Below are 20,621 nucleotides of genomic sequence, written 5' to 3' on the forward strand. Positions count from 1 at the left end.
AGAAAACAGAGTACGAACATTTTGCGAGCCTCTACGATTTATGGTGCTTCAGTTTTTGGCCTAAGTAACTATGTCAAAAATCCGATGTAACTTTGGAGCAGCAAGCAACCCATTCCTTAACATTTTCTATGTTTACACATTTACCAGTGGTCATACTTATTAATAATTATCTTGATAACATAATTCTTTAGAGTTTGATGGAAACTTTAATGTACATATAATTGTCATTATTGTGCAGCATTGAATTGTGTCAAATGTGGAAAGATATGACTGTTTTAAATTTCAAATAATACAAATCGTGTTTGTCGTGATTCAATTGTTGACTCTATTTTATTAACTAGGCTATCGTTCTGGTGTTAAAATATCCACATTCAAGATATTGTATTGTGTTGATATTATTTAATGGTAAAGCTTACTCTACCTGTTATTTCTCCCTGCCATGGGAAAAATCTTTCCCTCATTAGAAACTTATAGAAAGAGTTTACAAGATTTTTGTCACTTATGCAGTTTCTCAAATTTTATTTTACAATCAAATTTTTATTACTTTATAAAAAACTGTGGAAATATTTTCATCTTATATTGTAACCCACTTATTGAATACTTGACCCTAAAACAATCATTTAACTTAAAGGTAAAAAGGGTAGTTAATTGTTGGAGTAGTTACCCAGTAGTACATGTTCTATATCTACTACATCAATAGACAAACTGACTTTTAACTTTGGGAGGCGGTAAAGTTACTAGCTTTCTCACTCCGTGTAGCCAAGTATACTTTAACAGACACGTGTAGCTAAAATAACAGGTAACATAGCATGTATTATATATACCTAATAACAATGAAACATCTCCAGGTATGTAGTATATTGGCACCCACGAAAAACCCGTTACAAAGTATAATATTTCTGAAATCAGTGGTATACATCCGTCCCTTTAAACCACAGCTGGAAATGTAGCAGAATTGCACCTTCAGCTGGTGTAGGAAATTTCATGACAACTCTCTGTTGACCATTAAATTTAAGCTATATGGACATAGGGCACCTCTGTTCAATTACTTTATAACTCTTAAAGTATGGTAACTATGCTTACAAACTGCTTATGATCTATTACACTAATCTCTGTGAATCACAAGAAAAACTACAAACTAATGCATGAAGCATATCAAGCCATTAGCCTAGTGTCTTGATACGTTATTACATAGACATATAACAGGATTTGTATGTTATTCCAAATTAGGTACTAACATTTCAAAATGCTGCCAGCACAAATAAGAATTAACTAAAACATTCAATTTCCCACATAAACTTAACACATTACATGCCTACTGGTCAATTTGCATATGCTGACTGTTTACTTAATCATAAACTTTTATTTGCATACTTAACATGCCTCATGTGCTTTTGTAAGTAATCTGTTCTCATCTGGTATGCAAATTCACCTACGTTAATGAGCCTTTGTTATTTTAAATTATGAAGAACAGCCTTGTTCATAACATAACACATACCTTGACGAGTTGGATAAGTTGAGGGCAGAGTAGATGGAAACAGATAGGCAGTTGTCCGGTCAGCAGGTGATGGATCAGCAGGTGATGGGTCACCAGATGATGGATCAGCAGGTGATGAGTCACCAGATGATGGATCAGCAGGCGATGAGTCATCAGATGCTGAATCTATTAGTATTTGGTCAACTCGTGCTGAAGTAGTTGATGCTGTATCAGCAGGTGCCATGTTAGCAGGCAGATGGTCAGTAGATAACGTTTCAACCGGCAGGATATCAGCAAGCACCGTGCCATCAGGCAGAGTGTTAGTAGGAACCATGTCAACAGTCACCATGCCATCAGGTACTGTGCCATCAGGCACCATATTAACAAGCTCGGTGTCAGCAGGGCGCGGAAGAACCAGAGTGTCAGCAGAAGCCTGGAGAGCCAGAGTGTCAGCAGGGGCCTGGAGAGCCAGAGTGTCAGCAGGGGTCTGGAGAGCCAGAGTGTCAGCAGGGGCCTGGAGAGCCAGAGTGTCAGCAGGGACCGGGAGAGGCAGAGTATCAGCCGGTGCCGGGGGAGGCAGAGAGTCAGCAGGTGGCGGGAGAGCCAGGGTGTCAGCAGGTGCCGGGAGAGGCAGGGTGTCAGCAGGGGCCGGGAGAGCCAGAGTGTCAGCAGGGGCCTGGAGAGGCAGGGTGTCAGCAGGGGCCTGGAGAGGCAGGGTGTCAGCAGGGGCCTGGAGAGGCAGGGTGTCAGCAGGGGCCGGGAGAGCCAGCGTGTGGACAAGAGACACCGTAGCAGCCATCACAATCAACAGCCGCAACACAGCAGAAGTCGTCATCAAACTCTGCCTCTTCCTTGCACTGTTAATCCTGACTTTCTTGTTGTGTTGTTTCCTGTGGGCATTGTGGTGTTGACTCATCTTTGGCTCTGGCCACAACTGCTGCTGCTACTGTAGAGTACCTATGGATGTGCAGCTTCTTCCTGTGATGCTGCTGCTGTTCTCAGGCACTGCTCTGTCGCCTGGTCTTGCTACAGCTGCTGTACTCATCAGATACTGCTGTTGCTCTTAACAATGTTTTCACTGTAAAAGAAAAAGAGATAAAATATTGCAATTAAAGTCAAATTTGCATATAAATTGAAAATGCATAACCTATTGAAATGCAATAAGTTATGCATTTTATTAAAGTCTTTATTTCTGGAATAATTTGAACATTTCTTTGAATCAAGTTCCTCTTTGTACCATGACCATCCATAAATAGTACAGTTTTGCATCATGATCATCCCAGCCTATCTGGCGAGTACATCTTTGTGCCGTGACCATCCAAACCTGCCTGGCGAGTACATCCTTGCATCGTGGCCATCCAAACCTGCCTAGCGAGTACATCCTTGCATCATGACCATCCAAACCTGCTTGGCGAGTACATTCTTGCATCGTGGCCATCCAAACCTGCCTAGCGAGTACATCCTTGCATCATGACCATCCAAACCTGCTTGGCGAGTACATCCTGGGATCTTGGCCATCCAAACCTGCCTAGCGAGTACATCCTTGGATCATGGCCATCCAAACCTGCCTAGCGAGTACATCCTGGGATCTTGGCGATCCAAACCTGCCTGGCGAGTACATCCTGGGATCTTGGCGATCCAAACCTGCCTGGCGAGTACATCCTTGGATCATGGCCATCCAAACCTGCCTAGCGAGTACATCCTGGGATCTTGGCGATCCAAACCTGCCTGGCGAGTACATCCTGGGATCTTGGCGATCCAAACCTGCCTAGCGAGTACATCCTTGGATCTTGGCCATCCAAACCTGCCTGGCGACTATGTTGTATCCAGATTTTTTTTTTAATTAGTTAGTCTCTCTTCCATATATGTCTCCGAATGCATGATAAAACTGATGAGTTAGCCAAAGCGTTTGCTCATAAAGAAGGAATTGATTACCATCTTGGACTGCCTTTGAGCAGCCTGAGGGCAGTAATATTCCGGGAACATAAAAAAATCTTGTAGACTTGAGGCAAAGTGAAATTCACACCAGTTGCTCCATCTATCATTATTCTATTATGCGAGAAGAACTGCACGTCTATGGGTCATCCAATAAGGTAAGAAGACTTCTCGATGTTACCACTGATAGGCTTAGCTCGGCTACAAGTACCTCTGGGAGTTTGAAACATTTGCAGATGTAGATTTAACTAAATGTAAACTCTGTCAGAAGAACTACTCGCAATACTTTTCGTCATTATATAATGGAATGTGAAAAAATCGCGGAGTTCAGAGATAACACCTTGAACGGAGTCCAAGAAATGTGTAAGTACTTCATTCATATTGATGTGCTGCCGGGAATCTTAGCGAAATACCCAAAATTTTTTTACTGTAGGGAAAGCATGCCCATGACTGTAAAACTGCCGCCCAGTTGGGTGGGTGTGGAGCAAGACTAGTAACTCCGTGGTGTAGTGGTAAGACACTCGCCTGGCGTTCCGCGAGCGCTATGTCATGGGTTCGTATCCTGGCCGGGGAGGATTTACTGGGCGCAATTCCTTAACTGTAGCCTCTGTTTAACGCAACAGTAAAATGTGTACTTGGATGAAAAAAACGATTCTTCGCGGCAGGGGATCGTATTCCAGGGACCTGCCCGAAACGCTACGCGTACTAGTGGCTGTACAAGAATGTAACAACTCTTGTATATATCTCAAAAAAAAAAAAAAAAAAAAAAAACTGTGTGACTCACCATAGATGTAGAGTGCCTTGTATAGTGACTGTTGTGAGCCTCTTGTTGAATCATTTGTGACATAAAATAGAGTATCGATGTGTATATGTATTTGTGTAAATGTCTGTATATGTATGCACATGTGTATAAAACATTAACAATTGTTTAACTAGCTTCAACAAATTGTCACTTGTTTAGTTAACGAACTATGGGGTTCAGTTCCTGAATCTTTTATTTATATATTTATTTATGTATTTATTTATTTATTTATATATATACAAGCAAGTACATTGGGGGTTAACAGAGAACATAGAGTTTAAGTTGAAATTACATTCTTGTAAAGTCACTAGCATGCATAGCGTTTCGGGCAAGTCCTTAAACTAACCTTAGAGCAAATCCTTAAACTAACAGATATTTTTTAGAGAACTAACAGTAAAATTGACAAATAATGTTTAAAGGTACTTTACATCTTTACTTTACAAGTACAGATGATTTTAAGTAGAATAATAACAGTAAAATTGACAAATAATGTTTAAAGGTACTTTGCATCTTTACTTTACAAGTACAGATGATTTTAAGTAGAATAATAACAGTAAAATTGAGAGAAAGAAAGTTACAGGTACATTGCAAGAATTTTTGACACAAAAGCAGATTAGAATAATACACAATAATAACAATACACAATAATGAACAAGGATTATTAGGTACAATTCGGAAAACATCTCAGGGTTATACATTGGTTCACTGAAGCACAATATGAAGATCATTACAAGAAATAATGCAGTAGAATATGTACTCAATACAATAACCCTGATATCAGATGATCTAAGATCACATTGGTAAAAAATATGCCTTAGGTACAAAGAATGGGGATTGGGTAGCAATAGAAACAGAGCGACGATAAAGCTCTAGGTAGAAGACTATGAAGATGAAATTAGGTACTTTTTGGTTTTATTTTTGAATAAGGCAAAAGTTGGACAGCTTTTCAATTCATTAGGGAGTGAGTTCCATAGACTAGGTCCCTATATTTGCAAAGAGTGTTTACACAGATTTAGTTTGACTCTGGGGATATCAAAGATATATTTATGTCTGGTGTGGTGATTATGTGTTCTATTACATCTGTCCAGGAAGAGTTTCAGAACAGGGTTTGCACTTAAAAAAAGGGTTTTATAAATGTAATTGACACAAGAGGATGTATGGAGTGAATTTATGTTTAGCATGTTTAGGTATTTAAACAGGGGAACTGTGTGTTGTCTGAAAGCAGAGTTTGTTATTATCCTGAGAGCAGATTTCTGCTGGGTGGTGATGGGCTTGAGATAGTTTGCAGAGGTTGATCCCCAAGCACAGATACCATAGGTAAGATAGGGATAGATAAATGCATAATAGAGTGAAAGGAGAGCAGAGTAGGGTACATAATATCTAATCTTAGAGAGTATAGCAACTGTTTTAGAAACCTTTTTAGTTATGTGTTGTATGTGGGTGCTGAAGATGAGTCTCTTGTCTAGGTATAGGCCAAGGAACTTTCGATCATTTTTATTGCTAATGGGTGTCATTAGCATCATTATCTATCTGAAGCTGAATGGAATTTGTTGATTTGCTTCCAAATAAGATGTAGTAGGTCTTTTCTATGTTTAGTGTGAGTTTGTTGGTTGACATCCATAAGTGGACTTTTTTTAATTCATTGTTTACAACATTATTTAATATGAGTGGGTTGGTGTCAGAGTAGATGAGAGTAGTATCATCAGGAAACAAAATAGGTTTAAGCATGTTAGAGACATTATGCAGATCTTTGAGATATATAAGGAACAGGAGGGGTCCTTGGATGCTGCCTTGTGGCACCCCTATGGTTAGTGGTAGAGTAGAAGAGGTTACATCATTGATGGCTACATATTCGTGTCTGTCACTATGATAAGATCGGATATAGTTCAGGGCAAGGCCATGGATTCCATAATGATGGAGTTTAAGTAAGAGGTAGTTATGGTTAACAGTATCAAAAGCCTTTCTCAGGTCAATGAAGAGTCCAATCGGAAACTCACTTTGTCAAGGGCTGAGAAGATCAAGTAAAGCAGACTAACAATTGCATCATTGGTACTCTATTGCAGCGGAAGCCAAACTGACAGGGACTTAGTGCATTGAATTTTACGATATAAGAGTAGAGCTGTTTGTAAATACTTTTTTCAAATATTTTGGATAATAAAAGAAGATTTGATATGGGTCTGTAATTATTTATATCTACCGTGTTACCTCCTTTATGAACTGGCGTTACTCTAGCTTTTTTAAGGATGTCAGGGAAGGTATGACACTAGAGATTTATTGAACAGCTAAGTTATGGGTGGTGCAAAGGTATGGGAGGCACTCTTGTATACCATCGTTGGTATTTCACTAATGTTCCCAGCTTTGTTTTTAGTGAGTGAATAATGGACACAACATCTGTAGGACTGATCGGTGAGAAGAGAAGAGAGTTTGGATAGTTACCTGAAAGATATGTGGTAACATGTGTCTGGGTGTGAGGGAATCTAGCCTCAGCAAGTTTTCCTAGTTTCTAGATAAGGCTAGTCGCTCTAGGGACTCTAGAAACTGAAGCTTTCAAACTAACATATACTTGTGGGGTGTTGAATGAAAGCTTATGTTAAGGACTGTCGTTTGGGCCTGGTTAGAGGCCTGTGATTGCTCTGTAGAGAGAATTACAGAAATTTCCCTGTTTCTGTGAAATAGGATGTGAGGTGAGAGTGAAGTGGTATGTGAGGTACTTCACTCTCAAACCGTTAGAGGTGGGGGGAAAGTGGGGTGACCGTTGCCCCCCCCCCCACCACCATGTGAGACAGTGCGCCCCTTGTCTTTAGGCCTCCCCCTCCTTGTGACGTCACGGGACGCCTGAGGGTGAGTGAGGCCTGTGATTGGGGTAGGCATGTCTGCTCCGAGCTGTGTTTTGGGCGCGAACAGCTGAGATTGGAAGCAGCATGAGGGAACAGTGCCGGCTTCGTGCTGATTGGTCAAGACAAAGTTGGGGGGGAGGTATGGGCATTTTGAGTTTCCTTAGCCCTCGAAATCGTCAGTTTGAGCCAGGTAGCAGGTGGACGAGCACGTAGCTGGGTGGAGGGGGGAGACTCCCCACCTCTAGCCCCGTTAATTGCGGACATTACCGTGTTGTCCAGCAGGGATGGCACTCCTGCCATCCCGGGTTGTGTCTAGGACCAATTTTCGTGAAATTTGGGGCCGATGAGGTACGGAAGGACCAGTAAAATAGCCTCAGAGACAGTAGGCACCTATGAAGCAGCTGGCAGAGCCTTATGGTGTAACAGGTGGTTCAAATAACCTGTCTAGTGTTGATGGACAATTGGCGGAATACGGGCAGGGCCTCCTAGTGTAATTGTGTTGAGATTACAGGCCCCTGTTGGACTTTGAATTCCGCCAGGCGGCGTCAGTGTAGGGACGCCGCCGGCAATTGTCACCCCAGTGTAGAGCAAGGCAGGCTCTGGTTTGATGGAGTTGTTGGTGATTCCCCACCCACGTGTGTATGCCCGGGGGCCACCCTCAGGCCACCCGCGCGCCGGCTACCCCCCCCCCCCCACCTCCCCCCTCTCAGCTCGGGAGGGGCGCTGTGGGCCACGCGGTAGCCACATGCCTTGGCCACCCCCTTGGGCCACTTGGCCACTTTCCCGGGACAGCCTAGGGCCACATCTTGTCGACACACGAGGAGCAAGCTAAGTGTTGACAGCCAGTGAGGTAGTGTCCTGGGAAATGAGTGAAATTTAAGGAAAACGTGAGTACAATAGTCAGTGTAACAGTGTCTCAGTTTTAGTGGAAATTCACGGTAAAGCTGTGTTGTCCCATAGCCCTGCCAGGCTAGGGAAGCAGCTGAGAGACAGCTGTCTGTAGCACATCCATGTGACTGGTTGAGAGTACCTGGAGATAGATGTTGTACACGACCACACTGTAGTTATATATATATATATATATATATATATATATATATATATATATATATATATATATATATATATATATATATATATATATGTTTCATTGAATATGACCGCATATTCTGTATTTATTATTTTCTGGTTTAGGGCTTCTATCCCTCTAACTATTTTCTTAGCATCAGGGCTTAATTGAAATAGGAGTTCTCCAAAACTCATTTTCGTACTTTTAAGGTGAAGAAAAGAAGTGATTTACTATAGAGTGTATTACACTTATTTGTATAATTTGCACGACGTTTCGAACCTCCATGGTTCATTCTCAAGTGAACAGATCTTACAATACTAGTTGATTTTATACCCGCATTAGGTCAGGTGATAATACAATGAAGGTGAAAACATGGGGGGATACATAAGGGATAAACATAGGGGCTGCAGAAGGCTTATTGGCCCATACGAGGCATCTCCTATCTAAACACAAAGATTAATCCAGTGTAATTGGCCTGTTATGTTGGACATTGTCTTCTGTGTTGGCATCGATATGTTCTTGTCTTGTCCTTACTCTCATGGTGGGTAGAGTAAATAGTTCCGTGATTTGGGTGTTTTACTATTTACTCTACCCACCATGAGAGTAAGGACAAGACAAGAACATATCGATGCCAACACAGAAGACAATGTCCAACATAACAGGCCAATTACACTGGATTAATCTTTGTGTTTAGATAGGAGATGCCTCGTATGGGCCAATAAGCCTTCTGCAGCCCCTATGTTTATCCCTTATGTTTCCCCCCATGTTTTTCACCTTCATTGTATTATCACCTGACCTAATGCGGGTATAAAATCAACTAGTATTGTAAGATCTGTTCACTTGAGAATGAAACCATGGAGGTTCGAAACGTCGTGCAAATTATTCAAATAAGTGTAATACACTCTATAGTAAATCACTTCTTTTCTACACCTTAAAAGTACGAAAATGAGTTTTGGAGAACTCCTATTCCAATTAAGCCCTGATGCTAAGAAAATAGTTAGAGGGATAGAAGCCCTAAACCAGAAAATAATAAATACAGAATATATATATATATATATATATATATATATATATATATATATATATATATATATATATATATATATATATATATACATATATATATATATATATATATATATATATATATATATATATAAGTGTGTAGACTGACTCGAGTATGGACCGGTCAGTGTTGAGATTTACCATATAAGTGATCCAGCCTGTCGATTCTATATATAATCGTTCAGACTTGATTAATGCCATAGAGTACCGCATATAAATTGTATCATTAGAGGTAGGCAGGCCAGGTTGCAGGGATGTCAGTGGGTACCCTGAGGTCTGTGTAGTTAGTTACATTTACCTGATGATATAATTTTCATTATGTGAATGCCATTTTCTATATGTTCATTTGCATGTTTATGTACTGTGTTGTGTGGTGAGTCAGTAGATGTGATTGCTGACTGATGGCCTAATGATGTCATTAGCATGGGGGGTATGCTGATGGCATCATTATGTTGCAGGTTTGTGCAGTGTTGTTATCAGTTTATACGATATTATTGCCCTGGGAGCTGTGTTGAGGGTTTAAGGGACCTCTAGGATTATTCAGGGGAATTCACAGTACTTAATGAGAGCAGGCAGTTGATTGGTTAATTGCCTTGCTGAGGTAAGTGTGTGCTCACAGTAGTCCTTTGCAATGGTTGCAAGATAAGGGGGGGCAGTAATATTGGTATACTCTTGTGTGTTGCACAACCATGTGTCATTATTGTGTGGGCACAGTAATTAACGAGTTGCAGTAGCCGCAACCGTAAGTGGGCAGTGCATTTGTGTTGTTGCATGCCATTGTAGTGTGACCTATGTAAAACTGGGGTTACTTTGTTTCTTTAAGTTGTGTTGAGGACTTAATGATTCAGTGAGTTAATTAAGGGGTAGTTAACTGGATAAGGGATGCACACTTATTGTGGAGTGAGTGAGGGCTGTTATGAGAGAGAACAGCGTTGAGCTTGAGTGAGATACGTCTCGGGAGCAATTAATTGTCCGTGTGACAACTAATTGACCACTCTAGCTAATTATGTATTTAGCCTTCTCATCATGAATTCACGTAGTGGGAGAGGATCTGTCAGAGTCTGTCAGTATTTGTGTTAACGTAATTTGCTCGGGACTAGTTACCTTTCTGGGGTATAGCAATTAGTGGCTCATGTTAATTAGTGGAGTAATTAACGTCTGGAGGGCTCAGATGACTCGGTAAAGCGAGGTCATGGAGCTAGCATAAATTGTTGTATTAATCATATCCTGTCTGAGGACAGTGGATTCATGGCACATCTTGTTAATTAGGGGTAATTAACTCCTTTCCCGTGAATTCACAGTGTTTGATGAGACCTGCTTAGGCCGTGCGGAGTGAGACGTATTTATGGATGATTAATTATCGGTCCTGGTGACAGTTAATTAATTGCTCGGAGTTAATTGGGGTAATTAACACTCACTAGTAATTTTTTGACACAGACTGTTGAGAAGCTACCAAGTAAGGGTAGGCTTAGTTAACGTAACTCAATGGGGATGTAATTAGTGGTCCGTTTGACCTTCATTGAGGATTACTCACTGAATACTTGCAAGGAGTCAAGTGTGATGTAATATAAGTTTGAGTTATTGTTAACAAGAGAGACAAGTGTTAATGATTAACGTAGAGTATCATCATGTTGTTGTCTAGTGTGAGACAATTGTTTGTGATTACCGTAGTACTTTGTTGCTGACTGCTGCGATCAGTCAATTAACATAATTAATCACTTAAGGCAATTTCTTTTGGTTGTCGTCTGGTGACGAGAGTAGAGTAATCTAGGGATTTGTGGAGCTGTGTCCCAGAATCCCGCCTTGCTTGTCTTTGGTACTGTTTACAATGAAACTCCTTGTAGGGAGTTGCAAAGAGTGTTCACACTGGGTTGTGATAGGGGGAGTCACTGTTGGACTACCCGCCTAGTTACGTGGGTCTCTCCCTGGGGGGGGGGGGGGGAAGGACCCCTAAGCTTGTGATTATAGTAGCTGTCAGGGAACCGAGACACTATTGATTGCATGCTTGTGTCTTCAGTGGATATCCTTCATTTGTTCAGTTAGTTCATGTTGTCAGCTCGAAGTGTCAGCAAGATGGAGCCTGCTGTCACTTCTCGAGGGGCTGTTGAATAGCTGTGTTGCAAATGCCACTTGATGGACAATAGCGTAACCATTCGCTGTGGTGTAACTTAGTCTGTGATATTTTTCTTTGATTTGCAATATTGCGTCATCAGTGGGCACACCTGTGTTCAGGTTAGTTCAGTATGCAGCCTCACAGCAAGGGTTGCTATTTAGCTGTTTGTTATCGTGCCACTGGATGGACATTAACGTAACGTAACTCGGTAATATAGTAGTTAGTCTCTTGTTATTAATAAATTGTTATGTTATAGAAAACGGTCTTTGTTGTCAACCCTTCAACCATATTATTCCACATATTTCTGCATATTACGATTAAATGTGATGTGATCTTGATAAGGCGGCTGTTCTTGGGAATTCGTATTCCAATTCATAGCACCACATCAAATATAAATATTTGATTGTGAAAACCCGTCGGTTACCCTTTATTATTTTTAACGTCCTGTTTAACTAGGAGGAGCCAGCGGCCTATTGTGGACAGGTTTTCACCCCTAGTGGTGGAGGCCTGGCGGTTTGCTCCTGCTTTTCCTTTTTCTATTGGACTCATGCTTAACTGCCGTGAGCAGCCTTTAAACTTGTAGTTCCACCTCCTAAGGGAGGTAGGCGTAGAAAAAAATCTCACAACTGGCGCCCAACGTGGGGCTATGCAACTTGGGTTCGAGCCCATGAAGTGCAGTCTTATTGATTTTTAAAGTAACATATGATATCGTTGCAGAACATTGTGGAACAGTATTGTTGGAGGTATGTTTTGTGCACGGTTGTCACACTTGGGTACACACACCACACACACACTGTATGAAAGAGGTATTTCATGGTAGATATGGGGAAATCTGTCTGGCTTTTTGGGGCTGCTAGCTAGTGAACATTGACACACTCATTGGTGAGAGGTGTCAGCTCAGCAGCAGGTGTCATGGACACCAAGCCAGCGTGCAACAGTGGTTGCAAAGGTGCACTCAGGATCTACCTGAGGTGCAAGACACCACCTACCTTAGGGTAGACGAAGCTTCTAGAAGTGATCTCAAGAGTGAGAGGTCTTATTGGACGACACTGTAGTTGTCAAGGGTGTCATAGGAGTGTAGTTGTTATTACACAGATGGATCTTAGTGGGAGGTCGCGCCACCAGCTAAGGATCCGAGTACACTTCTTTAGAAAGGGGAGTAATTCACCTGTAGTTAGACAGGTGATGGAATTTCTTGCCAGAGTGGGGACTGTACAACCCCAGGAAGAATTCATGGTAGTCACTAGAGAGGTTGAGCAGAGGCTCCCGTTTGCAGAGGTGACAGCAAGGCCGAGTTCGAGCCTGAAGGTGAGAGCGCAGCAAGTCAGTGCTGGCTCAAGTGCAGATTGCAAGGAGGCAATCTCACACAGGGAAGGGAAGCCAAACCCACCCTAGTGCACTTAACCCGGTGACAAGGTATGAAGGTAAAGATGCCTAGCTTGCAGTTCTGAGAAAGACGATTCGATGATTGCATACATCGATCGCCTTTTGAAGAAAGGCTGCCAATGCAAGATGGCGAAGGTCATTTTGGGCTGGTGATTTTCCATGGTTCAGATCCCCAGCAGCATAATGATTTTGTTCTTTAAGGATTGTCTTGGTAAAGGGTTATAGTAGATCTGCAGAGGGAATGCTGATCACATTCCAAGTTAGATCCAGGGAGAAATGGACAAGGGAGTTTGACAGATGTCAACAGTTTCGCTTGAGTCTTTGTTAGAGTAGCGAGACCTAGGCGAAGCAAGGGAGGGACCCCAAGCTCAGTAGGGTGAGTGTAGGTGCTTGTAGACGAGGTTTCTCCCAGATAGTTCAGTCGGTAGAGCAAGACCGGCTGGTGTTGGGCAGTTGGACAGTGAGAGTGATCCTGTCAACTTGTTGCAATGTCAGGTGGAGAACTGACAGTAAGTCCTTTGTAGGCTGAGGGGAGTGTAGAAGTGATTCACCGGTAAGGCCACACCAATGTGTTGCACATGTGTCCAGTATGACACAGACCGAGGATGGAAATGGGAGGTTCAGTGATGGAAATGGTTGCGAGGTGTTGAACCGGCCAGGACCAGAGCTGGAGCCGAACATGTTGCCACTCCAAGGTTGGGCAGCACCACCAAGGTGATCCGGTGGTAGTGCACAGAGACTCTCAGGCCAGGGATGTATAGGAAACAGAGTTTCACACTCCACACTTGTTTAGCTAGTACACCTGTTGGGCAGGTGTGTGCAGAAAAACTAGCAGGTGTTTTGAATGTATTTTCCTTGCAGGAAAATATATTCTTTAGTGGGAGGTAGTGTGAGGGAATCTAGATCCCCTCAGCTAGTTTTCCTAGTTTCTAGATTAGGCTAGTCGCTCTAGGGACTCTAGAAACTGAAGCTTTCAAACTAACATATACTTGTGAGGTGTTGAATGAAAGCTTATGTTAAGGACTGTCGTTTGGGCCTGGTTAGAGGCCTGTGATTGCTCTGTAGAGAGAATTACATAAATTTTCCTGTTTCTGTGAAATAGGATGTGAGGTGAGAGTGAAGTGATATGTGAGGCACTTCACTCTAAACCGTTGGAGGTGGGGGGATAGTGGGGTGACCGTTGCCCCCCCCCTCCCACCATGTGAGACAGTGCGCCCCTTGTCTTTAGGCCTCCCCCTCCTTGTGACGTCACAGGACGCCTGAGGGTGAGTGAGGCCTGTGATTGGGGTAGGCATGTCTGCTCCGAGCTGTGTTTTGGGCGCGAACAGCTGTGATTGGAAGCGGCATGAGGGAACAGTGCCGGCTTCGTGCTGATTGGTCAAGACAAAGTAGGGGGGGAGGTATGGGCATTTTGAGTTTCCTTAGCCCGCGAAATTGTCAGTTTGAGCCGGGTAGCAGGTGGACGAGCACGTAGCTGGGTGGAGGGGGGAGTTTCCCCCCCTCCACTTCCATTAATCGCGGACGTTACCGTGTTGTCCAGCAGGGATGGCACTCCTGCCATCCCGGGTTGTGTCTAGGCCCAATTTTCGTGAAATTTGGGGCCGATGAGGTACGAAAGGACCAGTAAAATAGCCTCAGAGACAGTAGGCACCTATGAAGCAGCTGGCAGAGCCTCATGGTGTAACAGGTGGTTCAAATAACCTGTCTAGTGTTGATGGACAATTGACGGAATACGGGCAGGGCCTCCTAGTGTAATTGTGGTGAGATTACAGGCCCCGGTTGGAGTTTGAATTCCGCCAGGCGGCGTCAGTGTGGGGACGTCGCCGGGCATTGTCACCCCAGTGCAGAGCAAGGCAGGCTCTGGTTTGATGGAGTTGTTGGTGATTCCCGATCCACGTGTGTATGCCCGGGGGCCACCCTCAGGTCATCCCTAGGCCACCGGCGCGCCGGCTACCACTCCCCACTTCTCAGCTTGGGAAGAGTGCTGTGGGCCACGCGGTGGCCACATGGCTTGGCCCCCCCCTTTGGGCCACTTGGCCACTTTCCCGGGACAGCCTAGGGCCACATCCTGTCGCCGCACGAGGAGCAAGCTAAGTGTTGACAGCCAGTGAGGTAGTGACCTGGGAAATGAGTGAAATTAAAGGAAAACATGAGTACAATAGTCAGTGTAACGTGTCTCAGTATTAGTGGAAATTCAAGGTAAAGCTGTGTTGTCCCATAGCCCTGCCAGGCTAGGGAAGCAGCTGAGAGACAGCTGTCTGTAGCACGTCCAGGTGACTGGTTGAGAGTACCTGGAGATAGATGTTGTACACGACCACACTGTAGTATATATATATATATATATATATATATATATATATATATATATATATATATATATATATATATATATATATATATATATAAGTGTGTAGACTGACTTGAGTATGGACCGGTCAGTGTAGAGATTTACCATATAAGTGATCCAGCCTGTCGATTCTATATATAATCGTTCAGACTTGATTAATGCCATAGAGTACCGCATATAAATTGTATCATTAGAGTTAGGCAGGCCAGGTTGCAGGGATGTCAGTGGGTACCCTGAGGTCTGTGTAGTTAGTTACATTTACCTATGATATAATTTTCATTGATTATGTGAATGCCATTTCTATATGTTCATTTGCATGTTTATGTACTGTGTTGTGTGGTGAGTCAGTAGATGTGATTGCTGACTGATTGCCTAATGATGTCATTAGCATGAGGGGTATGCTGACGGCATCATTATGTTGCAGGTTTGTGCAGTGTTGTTATCATTTTATACGATAGTATTGCCCTGGGAGCTGTGTTGAGGGTTTAAGGGACCTCTAGGATTATTCAGGGGAATTCATAGTACTTAGTGAGAGCAGGCAGTTGATTTGTTAATTGCCTTGCTGAGGTAAGTGTGTGCTCACAGTAGTCCTTTGCAACGATTGCAAGATAAGGGGGGGGCAGTAATATTGGTATACTCTTGTGTGTTGCACAACCGTGTGTCATTATTGTGTGGGCACAGTAATTAACGAGTTGCAGTAGCCGCAACCGTATGTGGGCAGTGCATTTGTGTTGTTGCATGCCATTGTAGTGTGACCTATGTAACACTGGGATTACGTTGTTTCTTTAAGTTGTGTTGAGGACTTAAGGATTCAGTGAGTTAATTAAGTAAGGGGTAGTTAACTGGATATGGGGTGCACACTTATTGTGGAGTGGGTGAGGGCTGTTATGAGAGAGAACAGCGTTGAGCTTGAGTGAGATACGTCTCGGGAGCAATTAATTGTCCGTGTGATAACTAATTGACCACTCTAGCTAATTATGTAATTAGCCTTCTCATCATGAATTCACGTAGTGGGAGAGGATCTGTCAGAGTCTGTCAGTATTTGTGTTAACGTAATTTGCTCAAAACTAATTACCTTTCTGGGGAATAGCAATTAGTGGCTCATGTTAAATACTGGAGTAATTAACGTCTGGAGGGCTCAGATGACTCGGTAAAGCGAGGTCATGGAGCTAGCATAAATTGTTGTATTAATCATATCCTGTCTGAGGACAGTGGATTAATGGCACTCTTGTTAATTAGGGGTAATTAACTCCTTTCCCGTGAATTCACAGTGTTTGATGAGACCTGCTTAGGCAGTGCGGAGTGAGACGTATTTATGGATGATAATTATCGGTCCTGGTGACAGTTAATTAATTGCTCGGAGTTAATTGGGGTAATTAACACTCACTAGTAATTTTTTGACACAGACTGTTGAGAAGCTACCAAGTAAGGGTAGGCTTAGTTAACGTAACTCAATGGGGATGTAATTAGTGGTCCGTTTGACCTTATTGAGGATTACTCACTGAATACTTGCAAGGAGTCAAGTGTGATGTAATATAAGTTTGAGTTATTGTTAACAAGAGAGACAAGTGTTAATGATTAACGTAGAGTATCATCATGTTGTTGTCTAGTGTGAGACAATTGTTTGTGATTACCGTAGTACTTTGTTGCTGACTGCTGCGATCAGTCAATTAACATAATTAATCACTTAAGGCAATTTCTTTTGGTTGTCGTCTGGTGACGAGAGTAGAGTAATCTAGGGATTTGTGGAGTGTGTCCCAGAATCCCGCCTTGCTTGTCTTTGGTACTGTTTACAATGCAACTCCTTGTAGGGAGTTGCAAAGAGTGTTCACACTGGGTTGTGATAGGAGGAGTCACTGTTGGACTACCCGCCTAGTTTCGTGGGTCTCTCCTGGGGGGGGGAAGGACCCCTAAGCTTGTGATTATAGTAGCTGTCAGGGAAACCGAGACACTATTGATTGCATGCTTGTGTCTTCAGTGGATATCCTTCATTTGTTCAGTTAGTTCATGTTGTCAGCTCGAAGTGTCAGCAAGATGGAGCCTGCTGTCACTTCTCGAGGGGCTGTTAAATAGCTGTGTTGCAAATGCCACTTGATGGACAATAACGTAACCATTCGCTGTGGTGTAACTTAGTCTGTGATATTTTTCTTTGATTTGCAATATTGCGTCATCAGTGGGCACACATGTGTTCAGGTTAGTTCAGTATGCAGCCGCACAGCAAAGGTTGCTATTTAACTGATTGTTATCGTGCCACTGGATGGACATTAACGTAACGTAAACTCGGTAATGTAGTAGTTAGTCTCTTGTTATCAAAAATTGTTATGTTATAGAAAACGGTCTTTGATGTCAACCCTTCAACCATATTATTCCACCATATTTCTGCATATTATTAAATGTTGATGTGATCTTTATGACGGCTGTTCTTGGGAATTCGAATTCCAATTCATAGCGCAACATCAAATATAAATATTTGATTGTGAGAACCCGTCGGTTACCCTTTATTAGTTTTAATGTCCTGTTTAACTAGGAGGAGCCAGCGGCCTATTGTGGACAGGTTTTCACCCTAGTGGTGGAGGCCTGGCGGTTTGTACCCGCTTTTCCTTTTCTATTGGACTCATGCTTAACTGCCGTGAGCAGCCTTTAATCTTGTAGTCAACCTCCTAAGGGAGGTAGGCGTAGAAAAAAATCTCACACTGGGTCTGTGGGATTTTTCGGGCAAGGTTAGCACCAATCGATGACAGGCTATTACATTCAGTTGCTGTTTTAAGGTCTATTGCTGATGTATAACCATCCTTGGAGATTTTGTCTTGTTATGTAAATGTTGTTTATCTATTGGAATGTTAGAGATCGCTCTCCATGTGCTTTTCATGTTGCCTTTTGCTTCTTTGAATCTATTCCCATAATAGGAATGCTTTGCTCTTCATATTATACTGGTAAGCAATGACGAGTACCTCTCCAAGATGACCTAGACAAACTGAACGAATGGTCCAACAAATGGCTGTTAAAGTTCAACCCGAGTAAATGCAAAGTAATGAAACTAGGAAGTAGAAACAGGAGGCCAGACACAGGATACAGAATAGGAGATGAAGTTGTTAATGAAAGGGACAGAGAGAAAGATCTAGGAGTTGATATCACACCAAACTTGTTTCCTGAAGCCCACATAAAAAAATTAAGTATGCGGCTTATGCGAGGTTGGCTAACATCAGAACAGCCTTCAGGAACCTGTGTAAGGAATCATTCAGAATCTTGTATACCACATACATAAGACCAATCCTGGAGTATGCGGCCCCAACATAGAGCCCGTACCTTGTCAAGCACAAGACGAAGCTGGAAAGGGTTCAAAGGTATGCCACTAGACTAGTCCCAGAATTAAGAGGCATGAGTTACGAGGAAAGGCTGCGGGAAATGCACCTTACGACACTGGAAGACAGAAGAGTAAGGGAGACATGATCACTACCTACAAAATCCTCAGGGGGATCGACCGGGTAGACAAGGATAAACTATTTAACACTGGTGGGACGCGAACAAGGGGACACAGGTGGAAACTGGGTACCCACATGAGCCACAGGGACATTAGAAAGAACTAATGTCTTTTCAGTGTCAGAGTAGTTAACAGATGGAATGCATTTGGCAGTGATGTAGTGGAGGCTGAATCCATAGACACTTTTAAATGTAGATATGATAGAGCCCAGTAGGCTCAGGAATTTGTACACCAGTTGATTGACAGTTGAGAGGCAGGACCAAAGAGCCAAAGCTCAACCCCCGCAAGCACAAATAGGTGAGTACACACACACAGCAACTCAAGGGAATCAAGGGAAGGGAATCAATTCTCAAGGGAATTGATAGGGTAGATAAAGACAGGCTATTTAACACAAGGGGCACACGCACTAGGGGACACAGGTGGAAACTGAGTGCCCAAATGAGCCACAGAGATATTAGAAACAACTTTTTTAGTGTCAGAGTGGTTGACAAATGGAATGCATTAGGAAGTGATATGGTGGAGGCTGACTCCATACACAGTTTCAAGTGAAGATATGATAGAGCCCAATAGGCTCAGAAACCTGTACACCTGTTGACTGACGGTTGAGAGGTGGAACCAAAGAGCCAGTGCTCAACCCCCGCATGTACAATTAGGTGAGTACAGCCACACACACACAGCCACACACACACACACACACAGATATACTATATACCGTGGATACTAAAAGAAGCAGCGCAGGCCCTCAGAATGAGTCACTTATGTCGGGAGAATTGCCCAGTTGCTGGAAGAAGGCAAATGTCGTGCCGATCTTCAAGAAAGGTGATAGAGAGGAGGAACTTAACTATAGACCTGTATCACTGACAAGCATTCCCTGTAAAATACTGGAAAGAATAATTAGGCTACGGCTGGTTGCACACCTGGAGAACATTAGGTTTGTGAACAAACATCAACATGGGTTCTGGACAGGGAAATCGTGCCTAACAAACTTTCTGGAATTCTATGATAAAATAACGAGGATAAGACAGGTCAGAGATGGTTGGGCAGACTGTATATTTCTGGATTGCCAAAAAGCCTTTGATACAGTACCGCACATGAGACTGCTGTTCAAGCTCGAGAGGCAGGCGGGGATGGGGGAAAGGTCCTAGCATGGATAAGGAACTACCTAATAGGAAGGAGCCAAAGATTTACGGTAAGGGGGAGAAGTCGGACTGGCGAACAGTAACAAGTGGAGTACCACAATGATCGGTACTGGGACCAATTCTATTTCTTGCATATGTTAACGACATGTTTACAGGCGTAGAGTCCTACATGTCGATGTTTGCTGATGACGTAAAGTTGATGAGAAGAGTTGTAACAGATGAGGATTGCAGGGTCCTCCAAGAGGACCTGAACAGGTTGCAGAGATGGTCAGAAAAATGGCAATTGGAATTCAACACGAGCAAATGTAAAGTTATGGAAATGGGACTAGGAGATAGGAGATCAAAGGGACAGTACACAATGAAGGGGAACAGCCTACATGTGACGACGCGCGAAAGAGACCTGGGTGTGGACTAACACCTAATCTTTCTCCTGAGGCACATATAAATAGAATAACGACAGCAGCGTACTCAACACTGGCAAAAGTTAGAACATCATTCAGAAACCTAAGTAAGGAGGCATTTAGGGCGCTTTACACTGCCTACGTGAGGCCAGTCTTAGAGTATGCTGCCTCATCATGGAGTCCCCATCTGAAGAAGCATATAATGAAACTGGAAAAGGTTCAGAGGTTTGCAACGAGACTCGTCCCAGAGCTACGAGGGATGGGCTATGAAGAGCGCCTGATGGAACTGTGCCTTACGACACTAGAAAGAAGAAGGGAGAGGGGGGACATGATAGGAACGTATAAAATACTCAGAGGGATTGACAGAGTGGACATAGACGAAATGTTCACACGGAATAGTAACAGAACGAGGGGACATGGATGGAAGCTTGAAACTCAGATGAGTCACAGAGATGTTAGGAAGTTTTCTTTTAGCGTGAGAGTAGTGGGAAATGTAATGCACTTCAGGAACAGGTTGTGGATGCAAATACTATTCATAATTTTAAAACCAGGTATGATAGGTAAATGGG

At 43.0% G+C, this 20,621-nt stretch overlaps 1 protein-coding gene across 1 annotated transcript; it reads right to left on the reverse strand.

The window, feature by feature from the left end:
* Window positions 1-1,451: 1,451 nt before the first annotated feature.
* On the reverse strand, window positions 1,452-2,393 carry LOC138366869 (uncharacterized). The gene has a single exon (XM_069328161.1). The coding sequence runs from the start codon at window positions 2,391-2,393 to the stop codon at window positions 1,452-1,454; it is 942 nt and encodes a 313-aa protein (XP_069184262.1).
* Between the last annotated feature and the right edge of the window lie 18,228 nt (window positions 2,394-20,621).

Source organism: Procambarus clarkii, chromosome 2 (genome assembly GCF_040958095.1).
Source record: "Procambarus clarkii isolate CNS0578487 chromosome 2, FALCON_Pclarkii_2.0, whole genome shotgun sequence".
In the NCBI taxonomy this organism is placed as follows: domain Eukaryota; kingdom Metazoa; phylum Arthropoda; class Malacostraca; order Decapoda; family Cambaridae; genus Procambarus; species Procambarus clarkii.